Source organism: Ctenocephalides felis, unplaced genomic scaffold (genome assembly GCF_003426905.1).
Source record: "Ctenocephalides felis isolate EL2017-DRISC unplaced genomic scaffold, ASM342690v1 CF-g0.4_SCAFFOLD_00845, whole genome shotgun sequence".
NCBI classification, from domain to species: Eukaryota; Metazoa; Arthropoda; class Insecta; order Siphonaptera; family Pulicidae; genus Ctenocephalides; species Ctenocephalides felis.
The window spans coordinates 12,317,093-12,342,286 of NW_020536999.1; the positions used below are offsets into that span (position 1 = coordinate 12,317,093).

General features: G+C 29.9%; 6 protein-coding genes across 7 annotated transcripts in view; 3 read left to right on the forward strand and 3 right to left on the reverse strand.

Annotated features, from left to right (window-relative positions):
• The window catches only part of LOC113377965 (SPARC-related modular calcium-binding protein 2-like), a 12,287-nt gene extending 12,055 nt beyond the window's left edge, over positions 1–232 (forward strand). Inside the window, exon 5 of the mRNA XM_026618442.1 lies at positions 99–232. Within this exon, the coding sequence (XP_026474227.1) occupies positions 99–232 (134 nt within the window). The remainder of the gene's footprint in view (positions 1–98) is intronic.
• Positions 1–25,194, reverse strand: part of LOC113377958 (SPARC-related modular calcium-binding protein 1-like) — a 116,996-nt gene that overhangs the window by 55,204 nt on the left and 36,598 nt on the right. The gene's annotated exons all lie outside the window — the stretch shown is intronic.
• Positions 2,129–6,028, reverse strand: LOC113363874 (splicing factor 3B subunit 2-like). Its single transcript, XM_026606356.1, has 11 exons — positions 5,236–6,028; positions 4,905–5,172; positions 4,532–4,730; positions 4,230–4,436; positions 3,951–4,153; positions 3,724–3,874; positions 3,424–3,627; positions 3,209–3,347; positions 2,923–3,022; positions 2,588–2,718; positions 2,129–2,517 (listed from the first exon to the last, which is right to left on the reverse strand). The coding sequence occupies exons 1-11, from the start codon at positions 5,909–5,911 to the stop codon at positions 2,255–2,257; spliced, it is 2,541 nt and encodes an 846-aa protein (XP_026462141.1). The 5' UTR covers positions 5,912–6,028; the 3' UTR covers positions 2,129–2,254.
• Positions 9,934–11,490, forward strand: LOC113377974 (GPI mannosyltransferase 3-like). Its single transcript, XM_026618453.1, has one exon. It carries the CDS (start codon positions 9,934–9,936, stop codon positions 11,488–11,490), a length of 1,557 nt encoding a protein of 518 aa, XP_026474238.1.
• LOC113377982 (adenosine deaminase 2-like) lies at positions 13,841–18,551 on the reverse strand. Its single transcript, XM_026618463.1, has 5 exons — positions 17,335–18,551; positions 15,610–15,669; positions 15,177–15,301; positions 14,468–14,661; positions 13,841–13,920 (listed from the first exon to the last, which is right to left on the reverse strand). The coding sequence occupies exons 1-5, from the start codon at positions 18,511–18,513 to the stop codon at positions 13,841–13,843; spliced, it is 1,638 nt and encodes a 545-aa protein (XP_026474248.1). The 5' UTR covers positions 18,514–18,551.
• Positions 22,689–24,573, forward strand: LOC113363876 (cyclin-dependent kinase 9-like). Of its 2 annotated transcripts, none has more exons than XM_026606359.1 (8): positions 22,689–22,917; positions 22,983–23,079; positions 23,222–23,479; positions 23,545–23,663; positions 23,740–23,878; positions 23,977–24,108; positions 24,168–24,344; positions 24,428–24,573. In XM_026606359.1, exons 1-8 carry the CDS (start codon positions 22,769–22,771, stop codon positions 24,551–24,553), a joined length of 1,197 nt encoding a protein of 398 aa, XP_026462144.1. In that variant the 5' UTR covers positions 22,689–22,768; the 3' UTR covers positions 24,554–24,573. The 2 variants fall into 2 exon arrangements, with proteins under 2 accessions (XP_026462144.1, XP_026462145.1); XM_026606360.1 differs by having other exon boundaries at positions 22,751–22,917; positions 22,988–23,079.

Sequence of the window (25,194 nt, forward strand, 5' to 3'; positions counted from 1 at the left end):
AGAAGGTGGGTAAAGATTAAATCATGATCAAATGATATTCTATTTTATTATTGATGGGTTTGATAGAAAATTTATTTGGAATTCTTTTTTATTTCTAGCCCTCGATGTAATGGAAGAGATGGGTGAAACGGGACCACTCCAACCTCGCTTTTTGCGCGAAGCAGTTAGAAGACTTCGAAATAAAGGTCAAATACCAAAAGGCAGGGCATACAAAACAGCATATCGATTATGAATGCATCACAGAATAATTTAATATGAACTAGATATATAAGTTTTTTTTATCCTTATGAAAATATTACATCCAATTAAATTTTATGGTGGATGATAGTAATAATTTAATCTTAAAATTGGAAGAATATAAGAAGTATATTATGTTTGTAATATAAATATGGCTCAATTTTTTGTATGTTATTTACTTGTAAAATCAATTCAATAAAATGATTTTTTTTTATCAATTGTATGATATACTTATGTTTTTCAGGATACTGTATATTTTATTATAATTAACTTCCTGAAGGAGAAGTTTATGTTTTCATCAAAAAATCCGATTCGCTAATTTTATGTTTTCTCGACGTTTCAAGACATTCTGAATGAAATGAAGCCAAATTTGGAAAAAGTATGTGTGTTTGTGTGTATGTGAACAGTTTTTTTTTTGCCATAAATCGACGTTTCCTCAAAAACGGCTTGACCGATTTCAAAATTTTAAAAGCCATTTGATGTATCTCAATCTCTATCGTTTGTCAGTTTTGTGCCACGATCGCCCGAGCCGTTTCTTTGTAAATCGCAAAAAAGTGAAAAAAAATCGTCAAAGTTTTGGTCCGCAATTCTGAATCGATTTTAAAAAATCAAAAACTGTTCGAAGGATATTAGTTGGGAATGATACTGAATAGTTTTAGGCGAAAATCTACCGAGCCGTTTTTTATAATTAACTGTTTATAAAAAATTTAAGCCGATTTTCACGAAACTTTTTTTGGCAATATATATATTGCCAATATATATATATAGAACTTACTGAAATTTTACGGCATTACGACAAGTAGTTTAATGTTAAAAATTCATCAAAGTTTGAGAAAATATTATAGTCAAAATTAGTGTCAAAATAATTAATATAATTACAATTAATTTAAATATGTTTGAGAAAATTCTATTCGAAATGGCAATGTTTAGATTCAATTGAAAGCGATGACTTTATTTGAGAAATAAACAGTTGAAAATTTTATCTAAATATCTAAATTTTAAATTCAATTGATTAAATCAATTCTTACACATTTCGGGAAGTCATGCAACTTGCCTTAAGGTTAAATGCCACTTTCAACCAGTTTTCATCAACTTTACGATATTCTGATGTTTTTTAAGATAACGTATATTTTATTATAAATTTACCAATAATTATTTATTTCATAAGATACCGTGTATTTTATAATGAATTTACCTTTTTTATTCAATGTAAATTATTTAATTTAAATAAAAACTGGTTATCAAGTTTTATATATAAAAATTGTTTTACTGTAGAGAAGTACATATGTTTAACACAACCGCCTAAAGTGCTACAAACAAAACTAGTGGTGCATGTTATTGTGCCTTAAGGCAAATTTCCGTACCATAAATTAAACTTTCTTAAATGAACTACAAAATCCCGGGACCTGTCTTTCCGAAAATTGTATCAGTCATTTCGCCAATACAAATAAAATAATCATTGAAATCGGACGTTCAAATTACCATTTTTGGCACCTATGGTTTTGCCTTTGCCAAAAACTAAACTAGCACGTCTCCCCATCAATACGAATCGAATGTTTTTTGTATTACTCAAATCCGTGTTTCCGAAATCGCCGACGAAAATTTGTATCCGCATACAAACAAATATACATTATTTATAAGATATACCAAAATGTTGAGAAACCTTTGAAACGTAAAGATATATAACAAGTTTCATTTTCGATTTTTCGGGATTACTATTTTTGGTATAAATTTATTGTCTTAACAATTGCATTTACAATTTAAACTGCGCATTCACAAAATTACTTTCATAGAAATACATACACATATTATGATCAGTATTTAAAATATAAAGTTTTTACCTCAATGCCTTCTGGCTATCTTAAAAAAACAAAAAGAGGCTAATTCTCTGTTTAAATCTATATTACATAATCTTTAAAAAACGGTGCCAAAAAGAAACATTATAAAACAATACGGATTAAATTATTTTCATAAATAATTTAGAAGAGAACATAATACACCTACGTGTAAGTCCAGTTTAAAATTTGAACTCCTTATACTTTTTAGCTTGTTTACCATCCTGTGTCTGTTGGCGTTTCCTTTTAGTTTTCTGTTTGGCGACATGTTCAGCCAACATATCTGATAAATCTTCCTTCTGCAGATGGCTTTGTTGTTCCTTCAATTGTTGCTCATAGCGCATGGCCATGGCATCGTTATCCATGTCTAACTCAGATGGATCCAATGCTAATTCTATGGCACCTTCTTTCTCAGAAACGTTTTGAATTCCACCACGTTTTGAAGCTACAGAAAAAAAGGAATTATTTAAAAAATGTAATGGTATGACTGAAGTTGTATAAACTACTGCACTTACCAATAACGCTGGGTGGTTGAGCACCTCCAGCTCCTGTCATGTCATATACGTGAGTAGATCCCATCATTGCTGAACCGATGCGATCAGTCCTGCGTTCTGGTAGAACTTGATATAGTACTGGTGTCTCTTCGCTAAAAATTAGAATAAAATCGCAATTAATTAATTGATCGAATCGCTTTTACATTTTTGTAAGTCAAAACCCACATACTTTTTCCCAATTTGGTTTCATTCGATTCAGAATTAATAGAAACTTAGAAAAATCTTTAGACTAGCATATCGGTTTTTCATTGGGAAGTTAAAAGTTTAATAAACATTTGACTAATTTTACAACTTACCCATCCATATCATTTTCAATCTTCTTCTTACGAAGTTCTATTGTCTCTGGAGTCTCCATTCCAGCAGGAATTGAACTAAATCCTGAAGGTGTTACTAATCCTAAAATAAAAAAAAAAGATTTGTTGATAGAAATTTAAAGTGTATGAAGAAGAAGCTCAAGAAGAAAAAAAAATTATTCACATAGAATTGTAATATAAAAAAAATGAATTCAAAACAAGTCGCATAACAAATTTTTGAGAATTGAATAATGCTAATTCAATATATGAAAAATTCATTAATGTTTACCTTCCGCCGGTGTTATTAAGCCAGTCTCATCTGGCTTCTCCGGTGCCTCTTCTTCTTCCTCCTCTTCAGTAGAAGATTCTTCAGATTCTGATTCCATTTCTCCCCAGGCGGTTTTATCAATTGTGGATTCATCAATATTCTATAAATCATTAAAACAAAAAGAAAATTATATTAATTAAAAATTACTCAAATATTAGCAAATATATTTTTATTACCTCATCGATTTCTTGAACCACTCCAAAGACATCACCATATAACGGTCTTCCTTTTTCATCAACAGGTGGCTTACCCCAACCTCCAGTGTGGTAACCGAAAGCACAGCCATCTGGAATTGGTGCATTCAAACCTGGTATTTTCAAACTGGGATAACTCGGGGGAGGACCGTAACGTTGCTGAGCGATTAACCATGGTGGAGGAATCTAAATAATTAAATATGAAAATTATATGATCAATTGATATGTAGAAAACTTCCTGAAGTTTGAAAATTAAGTAGAGTGGAAGGGTTGTTAGCTTACTTTATTACTGCCAGGTCCAATAGGCATTCCCAAAGCTGTTTTTAGTTCTTCTGACAAATCACCAGGTTTCTTTTCTTTTAATCTTGTTTCATATTCCTTTCCTTCATAATATAAATCACCATGAATAGTCATTCGTGGTTTGGTTTGCCATCTAAAAATATGTACAAAATTTGTTAAATGTATATAATTAGTAATAATGTAAATGTAGGTAATTTTATTGTCCATACTTAAAGAAAGCATCATGTAGTTTCTGGTAATCAATATCAATCCTCCCCATTTTTGGTCTGGCCCGTTCTCGCATTTTAGACTTCAGTGACCTGGATTCATCCTTATCTTGTAGGGATGCTCTCATTTCCATAATACCAGTGCGCTTTATAAATGCTGGTAAATCAAAAGCAGGCTTTTCAATTCCTCTCTTACCTTGTAGATACTGAAATAAATTGAAAACCAATACTATATAATAAATAAATAATATAATATAATAAACCTTATAAAATTTAAATAACCTTTCTTTTAAAACACCAATGCCTTGGTACTTGAACTGTATTCCTATGTGCTTTCAATTGCACCAGCAATTTAGGATCCCGGGCTGTTACATCATGCATTTCGACAACATCAGGTCTTGAAACAAGCTGTTTTAATTCAGCAACTGATAACCTGGTTAATTTTTTCAACTTTCGTTTAGATAGTTTCTCTTTATCCTCAATGGGTGCCTGATGATAAAACATAAAACATCAAAAATCTGTATTTTATCATGAGTAAAGTGCATAGATAAATTCATTAAAAAGAAATTGTATTTATATAATACCTCATCCATATCATCTTCATCAACAAAGTTATCTTTCGTTTTCATATCTCTTTTCTTTTCGGCTTCCAGCTTCAAATTTTGTTCACTGGCTTTAAGAGCTTCGGCATGTTTTTCTGCTATTTTAAAAGCAACAAAAATTTTGAAAAACTGCCTATGCATTGGTGCTAATTCGGTAATGTTTATCATTTCCTGAACATATCTGCAAAAAGATGATTTTAAAGTTTAGTTTATTATTTACAGGAAAAATTATATGGATGCCTTTACATATTGCAAATTTATTTATTTGTTAAGTATCACAATTTACACAAGATTTGTATATTATTTAACTATTAAAATATTATATTTTGATGGTACATAGATATTTAGCACTTACTCAATTTCTGGTTCAGGTTCATCTGACTTTTTATCCTTTGTATCACTTTTATTTGTATCTTTCTCTTCTTTTTGTTTTTCTTTTACTTGTTCTTGTTCCATTTTCTTCTTATTTTTGGCCCTTTTCCTTTTCTCTTTTTTCTTTTTGTGTTTGTTTTGACGATTACCAGCTTTTGAACCATTAACAGATGGGGCAGGTGCTGATGTTTCTTCATCAGATTCATTATCGGCATCTGTGTAGTCCACACTAACCACATTTTCGCTTGATACTAAAAATTTTCAAATTTCTTATATTATATATTTTATACATTTTTATGACAAATAATTCATACCTTTTTCAGCAATATCGACTTCTGTTCCCAATTCTGCCGCTCTTTGATCCTTAAGTGCAAAGACTTGCTCCAATGCTTTTGGCAAAACTACCTCAGTTTTTGTTTTAGCAACTTCATCAGGCTTTTCCACATGTAAGGATAATAAAGATGGCAAATCTTTTGAATTTTGATTGCCGGCTAATGTCGGAGGTATTCCTGGAGGTGGCAACAGTACTGGATGATTTATTGGAGGTGGCCCCGACATATTCGGTGGCATATTTCCTGTTCCAGGAGGCATTGTGCTGGGAGCTATGCTTACTGGTGGCATTGTGCCAGGAGGCATACTAACAGGTGGCATTGTACCAGGAGGCATGGTTGCCGTTGGCATAGCACCTGGTGGAACATTGTTAAGCGGCATGCTTACTGGAGGCATTGTGCCAGGTGGCATAGTATTTGATGCCATTGTTCCAGGTGGCATATTTGACATTTGACCCGGCATATTTGGTATCATTGTACCAGGAGGCATATTCGGTGGTAAACCACTCGGTGGCATGCCGACCATTGGCATATTTGGCGGCATACTTCCTGGTGGCATGTTAGGCGGCATACCTCCAGGGGGCCTAGTCATAGGCGGCATTGTTCCAGGGGGCATGTTCATTGGAATCGTGTTAGAGACGTCTTGATTCAATTCATTCATCTTGATTTAGGTTAGTTTCAAGTCTGTTTTTAAAAGTATCTATTCAACCACAAAACCATAAAAGACACCTTGACTTAATTAAGGAACTTTCCCATTCATTCTTAGTACGTACGATTACACTTAAATTCACAGGTTCTTCCTACGTTGAAGAAAAAAATACTTTTGATATACATATATTAAATTGACAAATGCTGGTGGTGATGAACATAGAGTGTCAACTCTGCATTATATAGATAGGCATTTTGACAGACAAATAGTGTACAATGGCGGCAGATGAAATCCATGAGCATTAGCGATTTGCGCGCCTCTGTGAAAGAGTTTATTAAATTAAATTGAATTAAAAGCGTTTAAAATTGAAAATTGTAAACCACTGCAGAATGAACCGAATGAACCGATAGAAATTCAATGCCAAAATAAATTAATTTTAGTTCTAAAACAATTTATTTTATGTATCTACAATAACTAATAACTTAACAATAACACTAAAAAAGTAAAAACAGCTTGTATAAAGTTTTATATTTTCTTACATTATTCTTATATTCTATAGTACGGACATCTAAAAAAAAATCAACAATTTGTTCAATAAATTATTTTATTTAGTCCCAGAGCATCCAGGTAAATTCAATTCTTCCAATTCTAAAATTCTTATCTTTTCTTTCAAAATCTTCTGGTAAGCGAATCCACCTTCCTTATCCACTTGCAAATTCTTTGAAAGTCTTTCGACGATGCTATTCAATCTCTGGGTGGAAGAATTTTGAACTTTATTCAATTTAGCACCTGAAGGTTTTGCATCAATCGTATTTTTGGTGACAGGAATAAATGATGCAGAAACTGGCAAAATATTGTCTATAAAAGGAGTGCGGGGTAAAGTTTTACCAGGATTTTTAATTTTTAGGTTTGGAGTTGCTTTGTTTTTGGCCAACTTTTTTGGGCGTGGTTTGAGGTTTAGATAATTAACTTTACTGTACTTGTCATTGTTAATTTTCTTGGAAGACTTCAAATTTTTTGGGACACTTTTAGATGTACCAGGCATATTTTTAGATGTTATTTCATAATTAGCTGCTGATTTTGAAGTAGTTGGTCTTATACTTTTTGGTGTGTGAGTTTTTTGACTAGTACAATTTTTGTTCAAATTTGAATGTAGTTGACCAACTTCATGTTGATTGTTATCGGTTTGACTCTTTGTTGGCAAATGGCGGTTGTTTTCTATTGAAATAGTATCAAAAATCTGATTACTTTTGAATAATTCTCGAAACGTGCCATTCCAAAATTGATTTGTATCTGAAACTTTACTAATCGTGGACGAATTTACATTTATTGCCCGTCTATGATCTTCATTAAGCCTTGGAATTTTCTTTCTAGAAATTATAACCGGGTTACTTATGGTTTGTTGATTATTATTTTCAACATTATTGCTTGAATTTGTTTTATCTAATTTATGATAATTATAAAACATGTGGTGGCTCTTGTTCTCGTGGATCTGAATATTTGGTTTGCTACTAATAGTTTCATTATCAGGTTCATCGTCTTCGTCACAAAGCATTTGAATTAGTTCCTCCTTAGTATAAAACTCAGTTTTATTAGCAATTGGAACAAAATTGTATTGCTCAGCATTATCACATACAAGATCTTCAACTTGTACACACATTGTTTTCATAAATTCATCATCATCAATTACTTTTGAAGACTCATTTTCTTCATTAATTCTAGTCAGGTTGTCCTGGTCTTCAAATGTTATAGTCTTGGTCGATGTTTCGAGATTGTTATTAACACAATTTGCATTTAATCTCGGATAGTTGTGTTCATGGATAATTGACTCATATTTCGTTACAGTTGATGATTTTGTACTGTAAGTTTCGCGTTTTGTTGGAAAATCGCAAGGTTGTATCACCAAATTCGAATTTCCAATATCTGGATTAATATATTCTACGTCTATAGGTACATCATCAATATAATAAAAGCTGTACTCATTCTCAGGTAAATCGTCAACAGTATTTTCCAAAGGGGAAATAGTGATTACTTCAGGAACAAAACTTGTTTGAGTGCACTTGGTGTTATTGTTCTGATAGAATATTGGCTCAGATTTTTCATCTGATGTAGTCTGGGTTATGATTATCTCACAATCAGAAATATTTATATTTGAATTCGTCAAATTATTTGTAAAACTCATGTTGTTACATAAGTTTTGAATAGATAATTCGTCACTCACTATCCAACTATTCACCGCCATGATATGATAATAAATTATCTTTTTTGCAGGCAGCAAATCTACGAATAAAGAAATTTAATTTTATAATTGATAAAAATATGAAAAAATGTAAAATATTTCGGCTTATTTTCGGCAATTTTCTAACAAAAATCCGCACTTACTTAGTTGCCAACCCAATGTTGAATTTTGGTGTTGAAAAGATAAATAAATAAAAGTATTATTTTCAGTATAACAAAATCTGAGTTTACCGCTATTTATATTAAATAACTTTTTATATTGTATTACACTCATATCGTTTGTTTAATCATGGCGGTTTTTTCGAGAGTTACATATCCTAATATAACCTAACAACTATAAAGACTTAAATTTTCTAATATATCTTGAATATATAGTATATTTGGAACAAATAAATATTTATGTAAAACTATATTTGGTACTGTATTTATATGGTATTAGATGCAAAATAGTCACTTTAATTTTAAGTTTGTCATACAGGTTTTGAGCCGATTTTTCTATGTGAAACCGCAAACTTTTACAATAATGTATAACAATAATTGAATAATAGTATAAATAAATACAATGAAATATGAAATTAGTATTATTTATTACCTTTTTATATGATAAACAATTCAGGGGCACAATTTCACTTAACACAAATGACAGGAAATTAAACTTGGTTCAGAAGACATTAAACAACTTCCTGATCAACATGAAGTTAGTTATATATATTTGAATTTGAATAAATTATTTGAATCAATACATTATTCTACACATTTCGGAACGAAATATACTGCAACAACTTTTAAATTTGCGATTCTAAAATTTCTTAACTAATCAGCGCGATTCCTATCAATAGCAATCGAATGTTTTTTGAATCATTCAAATCGGTTGATTCGTGCTCTCGAGATCGTCGACGAAAAATTGTATCCGCACATCCTTACGCACACATACACACATATATCCATTTTAAGGTGTGCCAAAATGTACAGAAACCTCTAAACACCTCTAAAGATATGCAAAAATTTTCATTTATAATTTCTTTGCAGGTTACATTTACGATTATCCAGCAAAAAGTTAAAAAATCAGCATTTAATTACAAGAAGACAACGGTTCGGGTGGTTTATAAAAAAATTTATCAACATGGCTGAAATCATTTTATGCTTATTTATGTAGGGCTGAAATCTTAATAAAGATGGCCGTTAACAGGTGAAAAACGGTTAAGGAAAAACGGTTCGTTGATGCAACGCCTATTCGATTATTACTTGACAGTTCATGTAGGTTCAATTTGATTAGCTTGATAATAAATATAATTGATAAGATTAATTAAGTCTTATCCCATGTGATAAACAAATCATTTATATCGCATTTTGCTTGGCATTTGAATTATGTTGAGAAAAAATAGCATAGCAATAATCTAAAGAAAAATAATAAATAAAGAAAAAATATTAGTTTCGAAAATTATTGTCAATCAAAGTATGCAAACTATTTTCTTTACTAGTAATTTACTAACTTTTTACTATTTGTGCTTTTTCTGCTTACTGTACTTTTTACCAAAAAATCTTTTTACTTTTTCTGCTCATTTATTGAACAATGAAATATTTGATTTAATATCTCGAGTAAATTGTATTTGACGCTGATTATGGATAAAAAGTTTACTAACATATTAGTATTGAAAGGTAGTGATGACTTACTCATGAAAAATTATTAAGTATATTTATTTAAATCATTTACACTCCACTTATTCGAAATTGAATTTACATAACCTCAATCTCTTACAGAAAACTTAATTGGCTACTAAATAAAAGCATAACCGATGAAATATATATTCACAAATTTTATTTCCAAATGGAAATGTTTATTACTGATCCTCGGAGTGCGAGTGTTATCAGTTTTTGCTGTTCGTACCTGGTACGTACCTGATGAATTCTGGCAATCTCTAGAAGTCGCACACTACTTGACATTTGGCTATGGATATTTGACTTGGGAGTGGCATGAAAGAATTAGGAATTTTTTGTACCCTCTTTCCATATCAGTTTTATATAAATGTCTGGATATATTGCATCTAGACTCTGTTTATATGTTGACCACTGTACCAAGAATTGTACAAGCGATTTTCACTGGCGTAGCTGAGTATAAACTCTATTGCTGGTCTGGTCGTAGTAAGTGGACACTGTTTATGTGCTTGTCGTCATGGTTTGTATTTTATATTGGTTCAAGAACTTTGCTGAATACTGTAGAATATGGAATTGCTTGTATTGCAATTACACAATTTCCATGGAGAAATTGCCGTTCAGGAGACCGATGTAGATTTTTGTACACAATCGGGCTTGGAACAGCCATGAGACCCACTTTTATAATTCCTTGGATACCATTATGCATATATCATTTGTACAACCCAAAATTAATATTTCTGAAAGAAATAATTGTAAGATATGTAGTTATTACATTAATAATGTTATTTGCAAGTATAGGTATAGATAGTCTAGTCACTCAGAGATTTTCATTCACTTCTTGGAACTTTTTAAAAATAAATATTGTGCAAGGAGTGGCAAATTTTTATGGATCACATTCTTTCCATTGGTATTTATTAATAGGATTGCCAACAATATTATCAATTTCAATCGTTCCATTTGCTCTTGCTACGTATAGCATGATGAAAAATAAATTTTCAGACCACATATCTTCATTAATGTTAATATCGATTACTTGGAACTTAGTTATATATAGCATGATTACTCATAAAGAATTTAGATTTTTATCAGGTAGCTTACCAATGATATTGGTGGTAACATCTAAATATTTGTCCTTCGTCTGTTCTCTCAGATCAGTTCCAAAACTTGCCTTGTATTTCATAGTGTGCGCAATCATGCTTTTTAATTTGCTTCCCATGTATTACTTTAGTTGGATACATCAATCAGGCACTACACTCCTAATGCCGGCATTATTAAAAACTGTAGAAAATTATTCAAGGTCCAATGCAGTCCCACCAAATTTACTATTCTTGATGCCGTGCCATTCTACACCATATTACAGTCACATTCACCAAAACTTATCCATGAGATTTCTCACATGCGAACCTGATATTAAATATAATGGGATAGAAGACGAAGCTGATGTATTTTATCAGAATCCACAGAAGTGGTTAGATATAAACTATTTTAATGTTATAGATGATGAATGTAAAAGCAGTTCTTGCATTGGAAGACAAAATATAAAAGATAAATTACCTACTCACTTGATAATGTTTGATGAACTCCAAAATCGGATTCATAAAAGTCTGAAGCATTATAAAGAAGTTCTGAAATTATTTCATACACATTTTCCTACTGAAAGAGTCAGTTCGCATATAATAATTTATGAAATTAATTAAATCTATTAAGTTAATTGATATAGTATATGGATTTATAAAGTATTTTTTATTATGTCGATCATCAAAAGTAGAAATACTATTATTTCACTTTATTTATGGGATTGATCTTTTGCAAATGTATGATAGAGATCCACTGAACAATCGATTGAAAATATTTTTATAAACATAATTTAGTTTCCGTTCTATTTGTATTACATGTTTAAGAAATATATTGTTTTTATATAAAGAACTACATGGGTATCAAAGCGTTAGAATTGTAATAATTGTACAAAGTTAGATCACACACATTAAATAGATATCAGAGATCGAATAAAATATTTATAAGCTAAGGCTTTATAAGAAAAAAATCTAGTCATAAAATTATAATGCTAATTTAAAACTGTGCAGTCATAAGTAATTTATAAATCTATTTTATTTACCAGATAATTGTGATTGTATGATAATTTAACAGGAAATTTACTGAATAAATTGTATATAAATAAACAAAATTTAAAAGCTTTTTGATTTATCGTTCTTCCTCAAGAGGATTTCATGTATATTAATTTGGTATCATCCGAATCATTTCTAATGACCACGTTAATCTGTATTATATAACATTCAAGTTAAGCACAAGTGCACAAGTAAAATATGCAAATTAACATGTGGAGTACCACAAGGATCAGTCCTGGGGCCCTGTTATACCTTGTATATATATATATATATATATATATATATTTATAGATATTTTATACGATCTCCCATACCAAGCACTTCTGCCTGTCCGAGATGTATGAAATTTATATTAAAATTCAAATAAATAAAATAAAAAAGAACTAACTAGTTTTGTGCTAAAAGCTTTTTCGATGCTCACAAAAACTATTTAGTACTTGCTGATTCTTAATTGAATTATGGACATGAAAGCTATTTTCTATATTTATTGACTAACCTGTAATTACTTTCAGAAAACTTCCTTAAAGGGAAAATATTTCTTACGTTTAGTTTTTTTGTACCATTAATATACCTCATGTATGATATGATGCTGTACACTAGACAGAATTGTTTGTCATCAGCATTTTTATTTATTTATTTTTATTTCAACATTTGCTGAGCAATGCCGAGTAAACAATTACATTCTTCATCCTTCATGTTAAATTATATTCCTTAAATTTTCCAAAATACCTGACCCTAAAGGAAACATCACAACACATGAAAAATGTCAGCATCAACAATAATCTGAAGAAAATCAAACTTTGAAAGTTCTTGTAAAATATACACGATACTAACCTAACTGATGTATAGGTTAAAAGTACTTTTATTTTGTTATTTTTATATAAATTTATAAAATGGCGACTAATCTATAACATTAAACAAACTGAATGTACAAACTATTATTTTGTTTTATCTTTTATAAACTTTTAACGTATTTAATTTTTTACACATTGATTAGATGATTCTTGAAATGTAAAAAAAGAAAAATAAGTACTTACTTAAATAAAATGTATCTTGTAACACGAGTACAATTACTAGTAACGACAATTATAATTATTTTATAATTATATTATATACAATCATTAAAATGAGAGTTATTAAAATTTCAATTTTAAATTTGACATTGTCGTTGGTGTTTCTCCAAAAAACATTTACATACCTGTCACACATCTATTACAATACTTCATTTACAAAAATATTTGAATTACTATTTATAAATATAAAGCTATTAAGTATATTAAACTCATATGTCAGTCAAAATAATAAAATCACTTTTTTCACATTGTTAACTGCAAATAAAAATGAGCAAACAGCTAACTGCCAACATGATGTAAGCTGCAATAGAAATTAAATTATGATAGGTTTTCATGCATACGAATCGATAAGATTTAACAAATTAATAATAATTACTTGAAATAAATATTTAAAAGTTTATAAGGAAGTTTCAAGCTGAAAATAAATATTGGTTTTCAAAAGCCATTTGAACAATGTGGCTCATAGATAAGGAAATGATGCGGTTGTTAATGTTGGCACCACTGATTATATGAAAGGACTCATACACACTTCATATTAGTTTTGTGATTTTTATAAAAATTTTATTCGAAAATGAATTTTATTTTATATTTTTATTATAATTAATTCTAACAAATGCAGACATGCTACAAACGAGTGTGAATGTGAATTAAAAAATTGCTGTTTTTTTGATATTGGAATTGCTGTTTGAAGATATTTGAATGTCAATTAAAAGTAAGTATTTTTATTTCATTTCAATTAAAAATTGTGCATGAGTCAAGTAGTGATTAAAATACAGTAAAATAATAAATCCTCCTTCGATTCAAAATTATTTTGATAAATAAATCGCAAACACACGGCCGCATTGCCATTACTTCAATTTTAATTGTTTCCGCACTTCGCCAGAGGCGCCACTAACTGAAGCATGTAAGTTTATCTCTAGGTTTAATTCTAGATTAGAATTTATAAATTTATAATTTGTATAAATGAAATGAGAACGATATATACGCGTATAAAATATATTTTCAACGAAATCACAAAAATGTAAAATTAAAAAATTTAACGTTTAAAGTACGTGTACGTGTGATGAATTTGAGCACAGTAGACCCTCTGTTGATTGTGGAAAACACTAAAACCGGGTAAAGTACGTTTGTTCTGTTTTTAGGACCCAAACTATAAATTTTCAAATCATATCTGTCGACAATTAACAGAAAATAAATATTCTACTCATAATTAATAAAACTATAAAAATATTTAAATAATCTTAATGTATTTAAACTTAAAATCTTCTTTAACTGATAAAGATACAAAACTTAAATGCAAAAATACACTAAAATAGAGCATTTCTCCCACAAAAGTGAAAGCTTAAATAAAACTTATATCATATAAGAGGATCAACCTTACTAACATTTCTCCAAATGAGCAATGTTACACATTAATAATGATATTTTTCACTATTACTTATTGCATTATGATTATGATTAAAAGGGATTATTACCATAATCGATTCTCATATTGAAACTTCCATTATTTACATCATCGACGAATTTCTCCCATCTCTTTTCCCAATCTCGCATGAGCTCCTGTTTTTTCTGCCCTTCCAAAGAAGAATAGTTAATGGAGTTAATTGCTAATTGTTTCAATAAACGCAGATCCTGCCATTTGGCTGCTAGTCCCATGAACGCTTCATACCTTGAATAAATGATAATATAATTAATATATTTGAAGTACATAATTGTTTTATCTTTCAACAGATTTCATTTTTTATATTCCCGAAAAATCTGACTTTTCAGAATGACTGATTAAAATCACATAATATCGTAGGGCCTATAATATTTTAGTATGTTATTTCAGACTACAAAATCTATCATCATACTAAGTTTCATTATAATATCGACAAAAAAATCAACAAATAATTACGAAGAATCGGTCCGACAGATCTTTGCCAAAAACAGTGACACTCGACATTGGTGGAGTGGCAAGGATTAAATTTTTGAAATTGATTCAGCCGTTTCTGATAAAACTTCGACAAAAGGTCAAAAATGGGCACACCTTTTCCATACACACACATAGTTTTCTGAAATTTGGTCCCATTCGATTCAGAATGACTTGAAACGTCGAGAAAAGTTGAAATTTTTCAAAGCAAATCCGATTTTTTCGTGATATTATTAAAACTTAATATCTATAATTTATGATTATTATTTTACCAGTCATAAGAAGCTCCCTGGGCGCCCCAGAATCCGGGATCATCCGGAGCGATAACGACCGGATAATTATTTGTTAATAGATAACTTCCAGGATGATTCCTCAAATCGCTTACTAAACCCAGAACCTGGAAAAAAGTAAATTAAAAATATATTACAATAAAATATTTCCAAAACTTCAGTTAAATTATATATTATAGAAGCAAAATAAAAATAAAGAATTATAATTTTTAATAAAGGATTTGCACAAGTTATGATTTTTTATTTAAGAAAACCTTATTGGAACAACTTAATGAATTAATTTTATTTAATTTTTTTATGGCTGATACACATACGCCAGGGATACTGGCACTGACATACAATTGTAAAAAAAAATGATGTAGATATGGTTTAATGCTCTATGCAAACAAAATAAAAAATATAGAATTTTTTTTACCTGATTTGATATCGGACAGACCTCGATGCCAATTTGGTTATTCTTAACAGTTCGAGCTACCTGTGTAAAAATAATAATTATATAAGCATACAAAAAATTTCAATATTAATTTTTAACCCTCCGTCGGTCCGATGTTTATTTTACTTTCGAACGGTCGGAGTGGTCTGGTTCATTGATCGACAGCTAATGAAATTTTAGGAAAAGTCCAGAAATTTCAAGTCGAGGATTACTAAAAGTATTTTTTTTTAAATTGAAGTCGAAAAAAGTCTTGCCAGACCACTCCGACCGACAGAGGGTGAAATATAAATTCTATGCACTTTAGGAACAGATGTATTACATAAATAAAATACTTGGTGTGATATTCGTAATAAAATTTTATACTCGTAGAAATATATTTATAAAGTGTATAAATAATTCTACAGCCATTTAGACTATGGGTATAATAATTCTAGCAGGATTAAATCATTTTATTACGAATGCTGTACCAGATAATGTAATCTGTTTAGTAATATTTTTTACCAGTTCTACCGTAATAATTATAATATATAATTGCACTTTATAATTAATAAAAACAATTAAATATTTAATTAATTTATTAAATATTAATTTTTTTTATTAATTTGGAAGCATTTGAGCCATTGGGAGCAAAGAAATTCGAAAAACCATATTAATGACCACCCTAATATATATATTATATATAATTCTTATGTAAAGATGTATGATTTGATACTTCTCCCAAACGGTTATTCGGATTTTGATAATTCTTTTTAGAGTTTGTCAAAGGAATTTTTTAAGATTTAATGAACGATAAAACTATAGTGATATTGTAGAAATAGATGGCAAAAATTACAACAAAAGTGCCATCTGCTAGAAATGTCAATTCACTTGAAATTTGAATTTAGCTGAAATTATGAGCCTAGATAATATTATAATATAATATACAAGAAAAATATAATGTCTATATTATTATTACCCAAAAGCAGCTCAGATATGGCAGAAATTAAAATAATATAAGATACAGTCAACAGATTAGATTAGTACAGTTAGCAGATGAGATTATATAATTCAATTTAATAAATAACGGAATAAGCCCAAAATTGCATATACATTATTTTTGTAAACTTATGCATGTCGCATTTTGGTTTACTTTACTAAATTATTTAACAATTCAAAAAAATATTTCTACTTATTAAAAATATGATTTAGAATTTTGTTTCATGTATCAAAAATTCATTTGTTTGGCATTGGATATGGAATATTTAGCAAGTTGATCTTAGATTGAATAGTGCTCATATGAATTAGATTTTACAAATTAATTCACCTAAGATTTGAACATAAACAATAATGTTTATTAAATTATTAGTAAGAAAAATGTACTTTAGAAATTATAATTGCCAAAAAGCAACTAATATATGGTACGAGATTATGAAAATTATAGACTAAATTGTTGAAGCAGTTATGTTATGTGGAAAAATCAAGTGTGATATTATTCTTTTACGGCAGATACTATATTATTTTTTTCTGAATTTCTTATACTGCTTATGCTAAGACCATAAATGAATCACAAAGGCAGGACATCAAATAGAATATTAAAAAGTATAGAATAAGATATTAAGAAAAATGGAACTTTTGAATTGTAGACGTCGGTACAGGACAACGTCTGCCGAGTAATCTAGTATATACATATACATATATATATATATATATATAATTATCATTTATTACCTGGGGATGTTTCAGCAAAGCATAACCATGTCCTATTCTTTTAGTTCCCAGAAGCACGGCGTCTACCAAATTATTATCCGTCGAAAATCCATTCCAATCAGTTTCACCGGCATGAAAATAGAAATTCATCTCACTCTGCATTTCTTCCAACTCTGTCGAAAACGAGTGTAGAGTTTCTCCCAAATCTTCCTGTCCAACAAGGTCAAATCCAGCCACAAAATCCGGGAAAGCATTTTTTAAATCCCGTGCAATCCTGGCATATTCCAGAAATTGTTGATTGTTTACTAAACGGTGAGGGGCGTAAATGAATCTGGCGCCGAAAAAAGTTGGATGTTGATTTTTGAATTTGTTTAAAGTGTCTACATAAAGTTGGCAAACTTCTTTTTCTTTGAGTTCCGTACCGTCTAGTCTGTATACGTTGGGTAAGGTACCGCGGAATTCTATGTAGTTTATGTTGTCTTCGTGAAATTCTTTTAAACTTTGGTAGAAGTAGTCTGTCCAGACTGGTTCGTAGGTTAACATTGGTGTGATTTTACCGAAAATGCCACCAAATCTGGTCCAAACAGCGTTGACGTCAAGACCTACATCCTGATGGCCTAAAGTCAACTGCATTTTTAACCAATCATCAGTTTCTAGAATACCTTCAGTCTGTCTTATTTGTGCAACGCTTTTCCAAAGCCCATCATCGGGTTGTTTGGGGAAAAATTTTAATTCTTCAAGAATTTGGTTGGATCCCGTGGTGTCTTGTCGTAATTTTGCATAAAGATTTGGCCGATACGTGATGTTTTTAATAACAAAATCTATACTAACCAATGCGGTATCGTGTCCGTGCAAAACAGCACCCTTAGGCATTTTCTTAAGCAAACCAAAAACTGCAGAATTCCTAACATCATTAACTGATTCCAAGAAACTCCTTGCCGGCGGAAAACGTGCAGGATCCTTAAAACCTTCTTCCAATTCCTGTTTTTTTAAACCCATCAAAGTCGCATTGGCTTTTACCTCATCTTCACTCAATTCCAAGGTACCTCCGACACTATTTTCTTGTTCATTTTTCAAAAATTCTGCACGTTTCAATTCGTACTGGTTAGGAGACATAGGAACTGGTCCGTTCATTATGGCAGAAGACACTAACTGAAACATACATATTAAAACCAATACACTATTTATTATTACCGACATTTTACAGCCAATTTTGAATACAGACTGACGACTCAGGAGACGATTTGTCGACTGGTTGGTTTTTATCCCTCCCCAAAAGTTTACGATTTGTTTAATACCTTGATATATACTCATACATATCAGTGGTGCACGACATTATCATATCCATGAATATGAAATTGGATCGGAAAACATTATGTAAATAGAGCGATTTCATGCAAATATTTATAAAAACTGCAAGATAGCAGAGATTTCGAAGTAAAATATATAACATTTTTAAGCAAATAGGAAACAGATAATATATGTTTTATTAACTTCCCGTAGGGTAAGTTATTGCAATTGTCGAAAAATCTAAATTGATTTTTTTTGCATTTCTTCACGTTTTGAAAATTTCTGATTTTTCAAAAATTTTTTTAATTACAATATTTATTTCAAATGTTAAATAATTTAACATCTAGTAATAATAATAAACAATAACATAAATTTAAATAAAAAAGAGTACAAAGGATAGAATTTACATTAAAATGATATCTGTAGTATGACGATTTAATATAAAATAAAAGCAAATAATAATAAAAATAAAATTAATAAATAGAATAAATAAAATTTCTGAATAATAAAATAATACTAGAAAAACAATAAAGTGGAATCAATACAATAAGTGACAGAAAATAAATATAATAAAATAACAGTATTAGAAAAAATAAGATAATAATAATAATAATAACTAGTGGTCTATGGCATCGAGCCTTAAGGCAAATTGCTGGAACTTCCCGTACCGTATTGAAATATTCAAAAAATTTTAAACGTTTCAAATATATTATTAAAAATACTGTAACTTTCATTATTTTTGCTATCTTGTTAAATCTAAGCAAATAAAATGTAAGTCATAAATCAATTTATCTCCAGAACATTAACAATCGTCATTTCATTTCGAATTCAACTTAAAAAAAAAAAATAGTTGCCTAATTATAGTCACAGTCTAAACGCATTTGCAAATAATTCTGTGCGACATTTTCACTTATACTGTGCTTAGCTTGGCGGCATTTTCACATTTTTCAATAGTTTTCACAAAATTGGAAGAGTACGCACATGGGTAAACATTTGTACTAAAGTGGCGCTTAGACTGTGCTTAGCCTGGATAATTTTTTGAATTTTTAATCCAAAATTATAAAAATATTTTATGCAAAATAAAAAACGATGTGATATTTTTTATCCTCAAAAGCAATTGTTTTGTTAATATAAGTAGAAAGTTTTTTAGATCATTCAAATCGGACGCTTAGTTCACTCAAAAACTGCCATTTTTTGCACATTTAGCTCTGTATCTCCGAAACCGCTGGACCTGCCTTTACCAAAAACTAATCACCTCTTCTCCCAATCATGACAAATTGAATGTTTTCAGATCATTCGAATCCGATACTCCGTTCTCTCAAAAACTCGATTTGTATTTTCTGCACTCGATTTTTATTTTCTGCCTTTACCAAAAACTAATCAGCACATCTCCCCATCATTAGGAATCGAATGTTTTTGACCCATTCAAACCGGTTGATCCGTGCGCCCGAAAACGTGGACGAAAAATTGTATCCATACAAACATACACACAGTCATCTATTTTTTCTGAGGAATGCCAAAATGTTCAGAAACCTCTGAAACGTTAAGACATGCCAAAAATTTCAATTTCGATTTTTGGACGATTACAATAACTTATCCTACGGGAAGTTAATAAAATAAAAAAATTGCTCCAAAACCTAAGGAATAATTTTAGGGTTCGCCAAGCCCTTATCAATTAGGGGTACAAAAACCGTATAAAATAGATATTGACCGTTTATCAGTCATACTGAACATGATTGTAAAATTTCATAAAATAAAATACAACTTTTTTCTCCAATGTTTTACAACGATTTTCCAAGAACATAAATAACAATAACATTATAAACAAATGAAAAATCACATGAAAAATACATAAAACCAATGATGCATCAATTCTGAGTAATCTAAAATAAATAAAAAATCCGCTATTTAAATCTGTTTTCTTTCTGCTCAATATATATTTGCACAGGCGTTTGCAAAATGTTATGCTTGATTTAAAATAAAACAAATAAAATTACATTTTTATATTTAAAAAAAACATCAAAGTGACAAACGAGTGTACATTTTTCATAATCGAACCGATGATTCAATGCAAACTTTATTTTCCCACATAATATTATTAGCAAATCTGGAAGCAAAATTCGAAAAAAAGATTATAAATCTGTGAGTGATAAAAAATCCAAGAAATACATTGAATGTTTATTTTCTCTCAAATAATAAATATTAGTCATGTCGACGTGTGAATTTTAAATATACGCCATCGACAGATACAATATTGAATTAATAATAAATACACAAAGTATTTTTAATATCATGATTATAAAAGTGAGGTTTGATATCAATGATAGAATCTATTCTTTAGATAACATTGTTCGTCCAATTGCCCTTACATAATTTTTACAATACCGGCGGACTTATCAATGAAATGACAATGACGTGGAATTGTCACGTTTAATTAAAATTATAATATTTCTATTATAAAAATGAACTGGTCGTGCATGGCATCATGCCTTAAGGCAAATTGCTGGAACTTCCCGTATCGAAATCTAAGATTTTTCGAAAAGATTCGATTTTTTTGGAAATATTTGTTTTCACAATATTATTTGTTTGAAAATTTTGAAAAAAAACTTGACTTTTTTGAAAGAATTAAATTTTTTTAACTTTCCATAGGGTAGTATAAGTTATAGTAATTGGCCAAAAATCGAAAATGAAATTTTTTGCATATCTTCACGTTTTGAAAGTTTCTGAACATTTTGGCATACCCTAGAAAAAATTGATGTATGTGTGCCTGTATGTGTGTACGTGTGCGCGGATACAAGTTTTCGTCGACGATTTCGGGAACACGGATCAACCGATTTGAATAATTCAAAAAACAATTTACTTGTATTGACAAGATTAAGAACTGGTGAAATTATTGGGAAGGCAGGTCCAGCGGTTGTGGACTCTCAATAAAATTTAGTTAAAATATGTACATCAGATATTTTATATAGATTTTAATAATGTGTACACATTTTGTGTCAATTTTTTTGGTCCGTACCAAGATTTTTAATTTTAAAATTCGCGTATCTGGTTGAAACAAATGTTTTCGACATTTTCGACAGTATGGAATAATTGATTTGAATAATTTAAAAAAAACATTTGATTCGTACTCAATCGCGAGGCGTTTTTGCAAAAGGCACGTCTAGCCGTTTTGGAGGTATGGAGCGCAAAGGGAATAAAAACGGTTATGTAGTTTTCGAGAGATCATCCGATTAGATTAATTCAAAACAATTTTGCTTGAGTAGACGGTGTGCAAAAAATGCTTTTACAGAAAATTTCGTAATTTTGACAATTTAAAAAAAACAAACTTTTCAAAAAAAAAAGTTTCAAAAAATTAATGTTTTCGGAATTTTTCATTATCAGAAAAAAACTTAATTTGAAAATTTTAAAAAATATCAAAATTTAAATTTTGTTTTTGTTAATTTTTAATTAATTAATTAATTTTTAATTTCAAAATTTAAACTTAATTTCTAAATTATCAAAAAAATAACTATCTAGCTGCAAATAAAAATTTCAAGAATATGTGTTTGAAAAAAAAATTATTTAAATTTATTATAATTTACTTAATGATGGCACACATAAAATATAGCGTCGAAACGTACATAGTAAAGAGTAACTTTTTTATCGCGACTATTTTGGTTGCAAATAACATTTCAAGAATACATATTTACTAATACATATATAAAAAGAAATAAGATGAATGTAACCTGCTTATTAGGCTTATTTATTTATGAATGTAACATTGACTGACGTGGTTGTTTAAAAGTTTATTTTCGTGGCAGTAACATAAAAAATTAATTCTTTGAACTTACCTATGTCCTCGTGCTGCATTCACATTAAATTATTTTCACTCATTTGTTAATAAAACTTTTAATTATTTAACCGTGATAATGATTTGCTAAAGTCTGTGTCCAAAAAGCAACGTAAACATAACCATAGATAAATAAACATGGCGCAAATATTTAGGTTTGTTTATCTATGGTGGCGCTGATGCAATCATTTCTAGTAACTTCTATGTCCTATCTATGACATCGCCATGTTTAGTCTCTATGCTCAGCTGTCGAACTGACAGCTGCTGCCTGCAAAACTAATTACTCAAACTTATTCCTTGTAAATTTTTTTAAAAGTTCCAAAAAAACTAGAAAAAATGGCAAATGTAGGAGCTCCACCAATTGTAGGTAGAAATATCATGTCAAGATCTGAAAAAGAAAGATATATATCACAATTTGATTTCCCTTTGTGTGCCGAATCTTCAAAATATGACAAACTCACCAAAATTGGCCAAGGAACTTTTGGGTATGTTTAAGTGTAAGTAATACACTCTCATCATTATGTGATATTAATTATACTTGGTGTCGCAGAGAAGTATTCAAAGGACGAGAAAAAAGTACTTCTAGGACCCATCCTAATAAATTTGTGGCCATGAAGAAAGTTCTCATGGAAAATGAAAAAGAAGGAGTAAGTGTAATTGAAAATAGTATCCTGCTTTATAAATGATTCATAGTTACCTGCATAATTCATATTATCTAAATTTGATTTTTCATTAAGGCCCCTCTGATGTTTAACAATTTTCTATCTATTTTCTTCCTCTCTATTACAGTTTCCGATAACAGCCCTGAGAGAAATCAAGATTCTGCAGTTACTCAATCATGAAAATGTGGTAAATCTCATAGAAATTTGTCGAACAAAAGCAGTGTTAGAAAATAATTACCGTTCCACATTCTATTTAGTTTTTGATTTCTGTGAACACGACTTAGCAGGTTTATTATCAAACGCCAATGTGAAATTCAGTTTGGGAGAGATCAAGAAAGTTATGCAACAGTTATTAAATGGATTATATTATATACACAATAATAAGGTAATAACTTATTTAATATATAAAAATAAATTTTAATCCCTTTATAATCCTTTTTCCTTCTGCAGATTTTGCATCGGGATATGAAAGCAGCAAATGTTCTCATAACAAAAAATGGTATTTTAAAATTAGCTGACTTTGGATTAGCTAGAGCGTTTAGTGTTCCTAAAAATGGTGTAGCAAATAGGTAAATAAATCATTCTTCAAATATTTATGAACTCTAATTTATCATTTACCTAAAAATGTATCCTTTATCTATTCAGATATACAAATAGGGTAGTTACCTTGTGGTACCGTCCTCCAGAATTATTATTAGGTGATCGAAACTATGGCCCTCCTGTTGACCTTTGGGGTGCTGGATGTATAATGGCAGAAATGTGGACGAGATCACCTATAATGCAGGTATACAATATTTGTAAAGCAATAATATAAAGATATATGTGTAATGTTAGATATAATTGTGTAATGCAATAATATAAAGATATATTTTCATAATGAAGGGTGGTTCTGAACAAGCGCAACTTATATTAATTTCACATCTATGTGGAAGTTGTACGCCTGAAGTGTGGCCTGGAATTGAAAATTTGGAGTTATATAAAAAGATGGAATTGCCGCTAAATTATAATAGAAGGGTGAGTTATGTTAATTCATGATATAAATCAAAATTATATATGTTTTCATTCCATTACAGGTGAAAGAAAGATTAAAACCGTATGTGAAAGATGCTGCAGCCTGTGATTTGCTAGATAAATTATTACAATTAGATCCATCTAAAAGATTAGATGCTGATGCAGCATTGAATCACGATTTCTTCTGGACTGATCCTATGCCCTGCGATTTAAAAGACATGTTAGAGCAACATAAACAAGTAGGAAAGATTTTTCTAAAAAAAATTAGTTACCATAAATAATTTTATATAATGATATGCATTTTATCAATCATTATTTTCAGAGTATGTTTGAATTCCTGGCACCTCCACGAAGACCGGACCACATGAGACACCACCAACATCAAATGGCAAGAGCTGCACAACAAAGAACAACATTAGAAAGTGGATATCAAGATCGTGTATTCTAATATCTGAAATAAATAATGAATTATTATTATTTAAACAAATACAATATTGACAATGCCCTGTATAAATCCCAGGCGAGAATTTTGGGACACATGTAATAATTTTATAACAAGTAATCTGCGCCAATGTACCGATATGAATGTATTTTGTACTGATATTGAATTGTAAATAAAGTTGAGGAGAGTATTATAATATGAGCTGTAATTCATTTGTGGTAGAAAGGAATTGTGCAATAAATATAAGACATGTATATAGAAACAATTTAATTAAAGTCACACTTCAAATACGACATGATCGGTTTGTCATTGTAATTAGCAATTAGGCCTATAAAAATAATTTTCATATGAATAACCTCAATTATATAGTAACCACGAATAATACAAATTACTTCAATAAACTTACGTTTCTTACACCCCAGATTTTTCATTTGTTTTATAATTTTCACTATAATCAAAGCAATCATACTCACGTGACACGACGACCGATCTCAATCGACCCATATTAAATTGATATCTAGGCTCGATTGGCACTCAACTCGAGCATAACGCTCTTCCGTTCCATTTGCACAGATTCACTCCCTAGTCGCGCCTAAAAAAGTTTTACTTCAAAAATAGTTAAAGCATTGAGTTCATCTGGAAATTTT

What these genes read in the sequence shown, in the direction of transcription:
- LOC113363874 (XM_026606356.1), bottom strand. Translation starts at nt 5,911, where the DNA reads ATGAATGAATTGAATCAAGACGTCTCTAACACGATTCCAATGAACATG. An exon ending in AGTCGATATTGCTGAAAAAG is followed by an intron (nt 5,173 to 5,235) that starts GTATGAATTATT and finishes GAAAATTTTTAG; the next exon opens with TATCAAGCGAAAATGTGGTT. An exon ending in TGGTTCAAGAAATCGATGAG is followed by an intron (nt 3,348 to 3,423) that starts GTAATAAAAATA and finishes AATGATTTATAG; the next exon opens with AATATTGATGAATCCACAAT.
- LOC113377974 (XM_026618453.1), top strand. Translation starts at nt 9,934, where the DNA reads ATGAAATATATATTCACAAATTTTATTTCCAAATGGAAATGTTTATTA.
- LOC113377982 (XM_026618463.1), bottom strand. Translation starts at nt 18,513, where the DNA reads ATGTCGGTAATAATAAATAGTGTATTGGTTTTAATATGTATGTTTCAG. An exon ending in CTTTGCTGAAACATCCCCAG is followed by an intron (nt 15,670 to 17,334) that starts GTAATAAATGAT and finishes ATTTTTACACAG; the next exon opens with GTAGCTCGAACTGTTAAGAA. An exon ending in CAATATGAGAATCGATTATG is followed by an intron (nt 13,921 to 14,467) that starts GTAATAATCCCT and finishes ATTCTAATCTAG; the next exon opens with AATTAAACCTAGAGATAAAC.
- LOC113363876 (XM_026606359.1), top strand. Translation starts at nt 22,769, where the DNA reads ATGGCAAATGTAGGAGCTCCACCAATTGTAGGTAGAAATATCATGTCA. An exon ending in ATTGGCCAAGGAACTTTTGG is followed by an intron (nt 22,918 to 22,982) that starts GTATGTTTAAGT and finishes TTGGTGTCGCAG; the next exon opens with AGAAGTATTCAAAGGACGAG. An exon ending in AAAAATGGTGTAGCAAATAG is followed by an intron (nt 23,664 to 23,739) that starts GTAAATAAATCA and finishes TTATCTATTCAG; the next exon opens with ATATACAAATAGGGTAGTTA.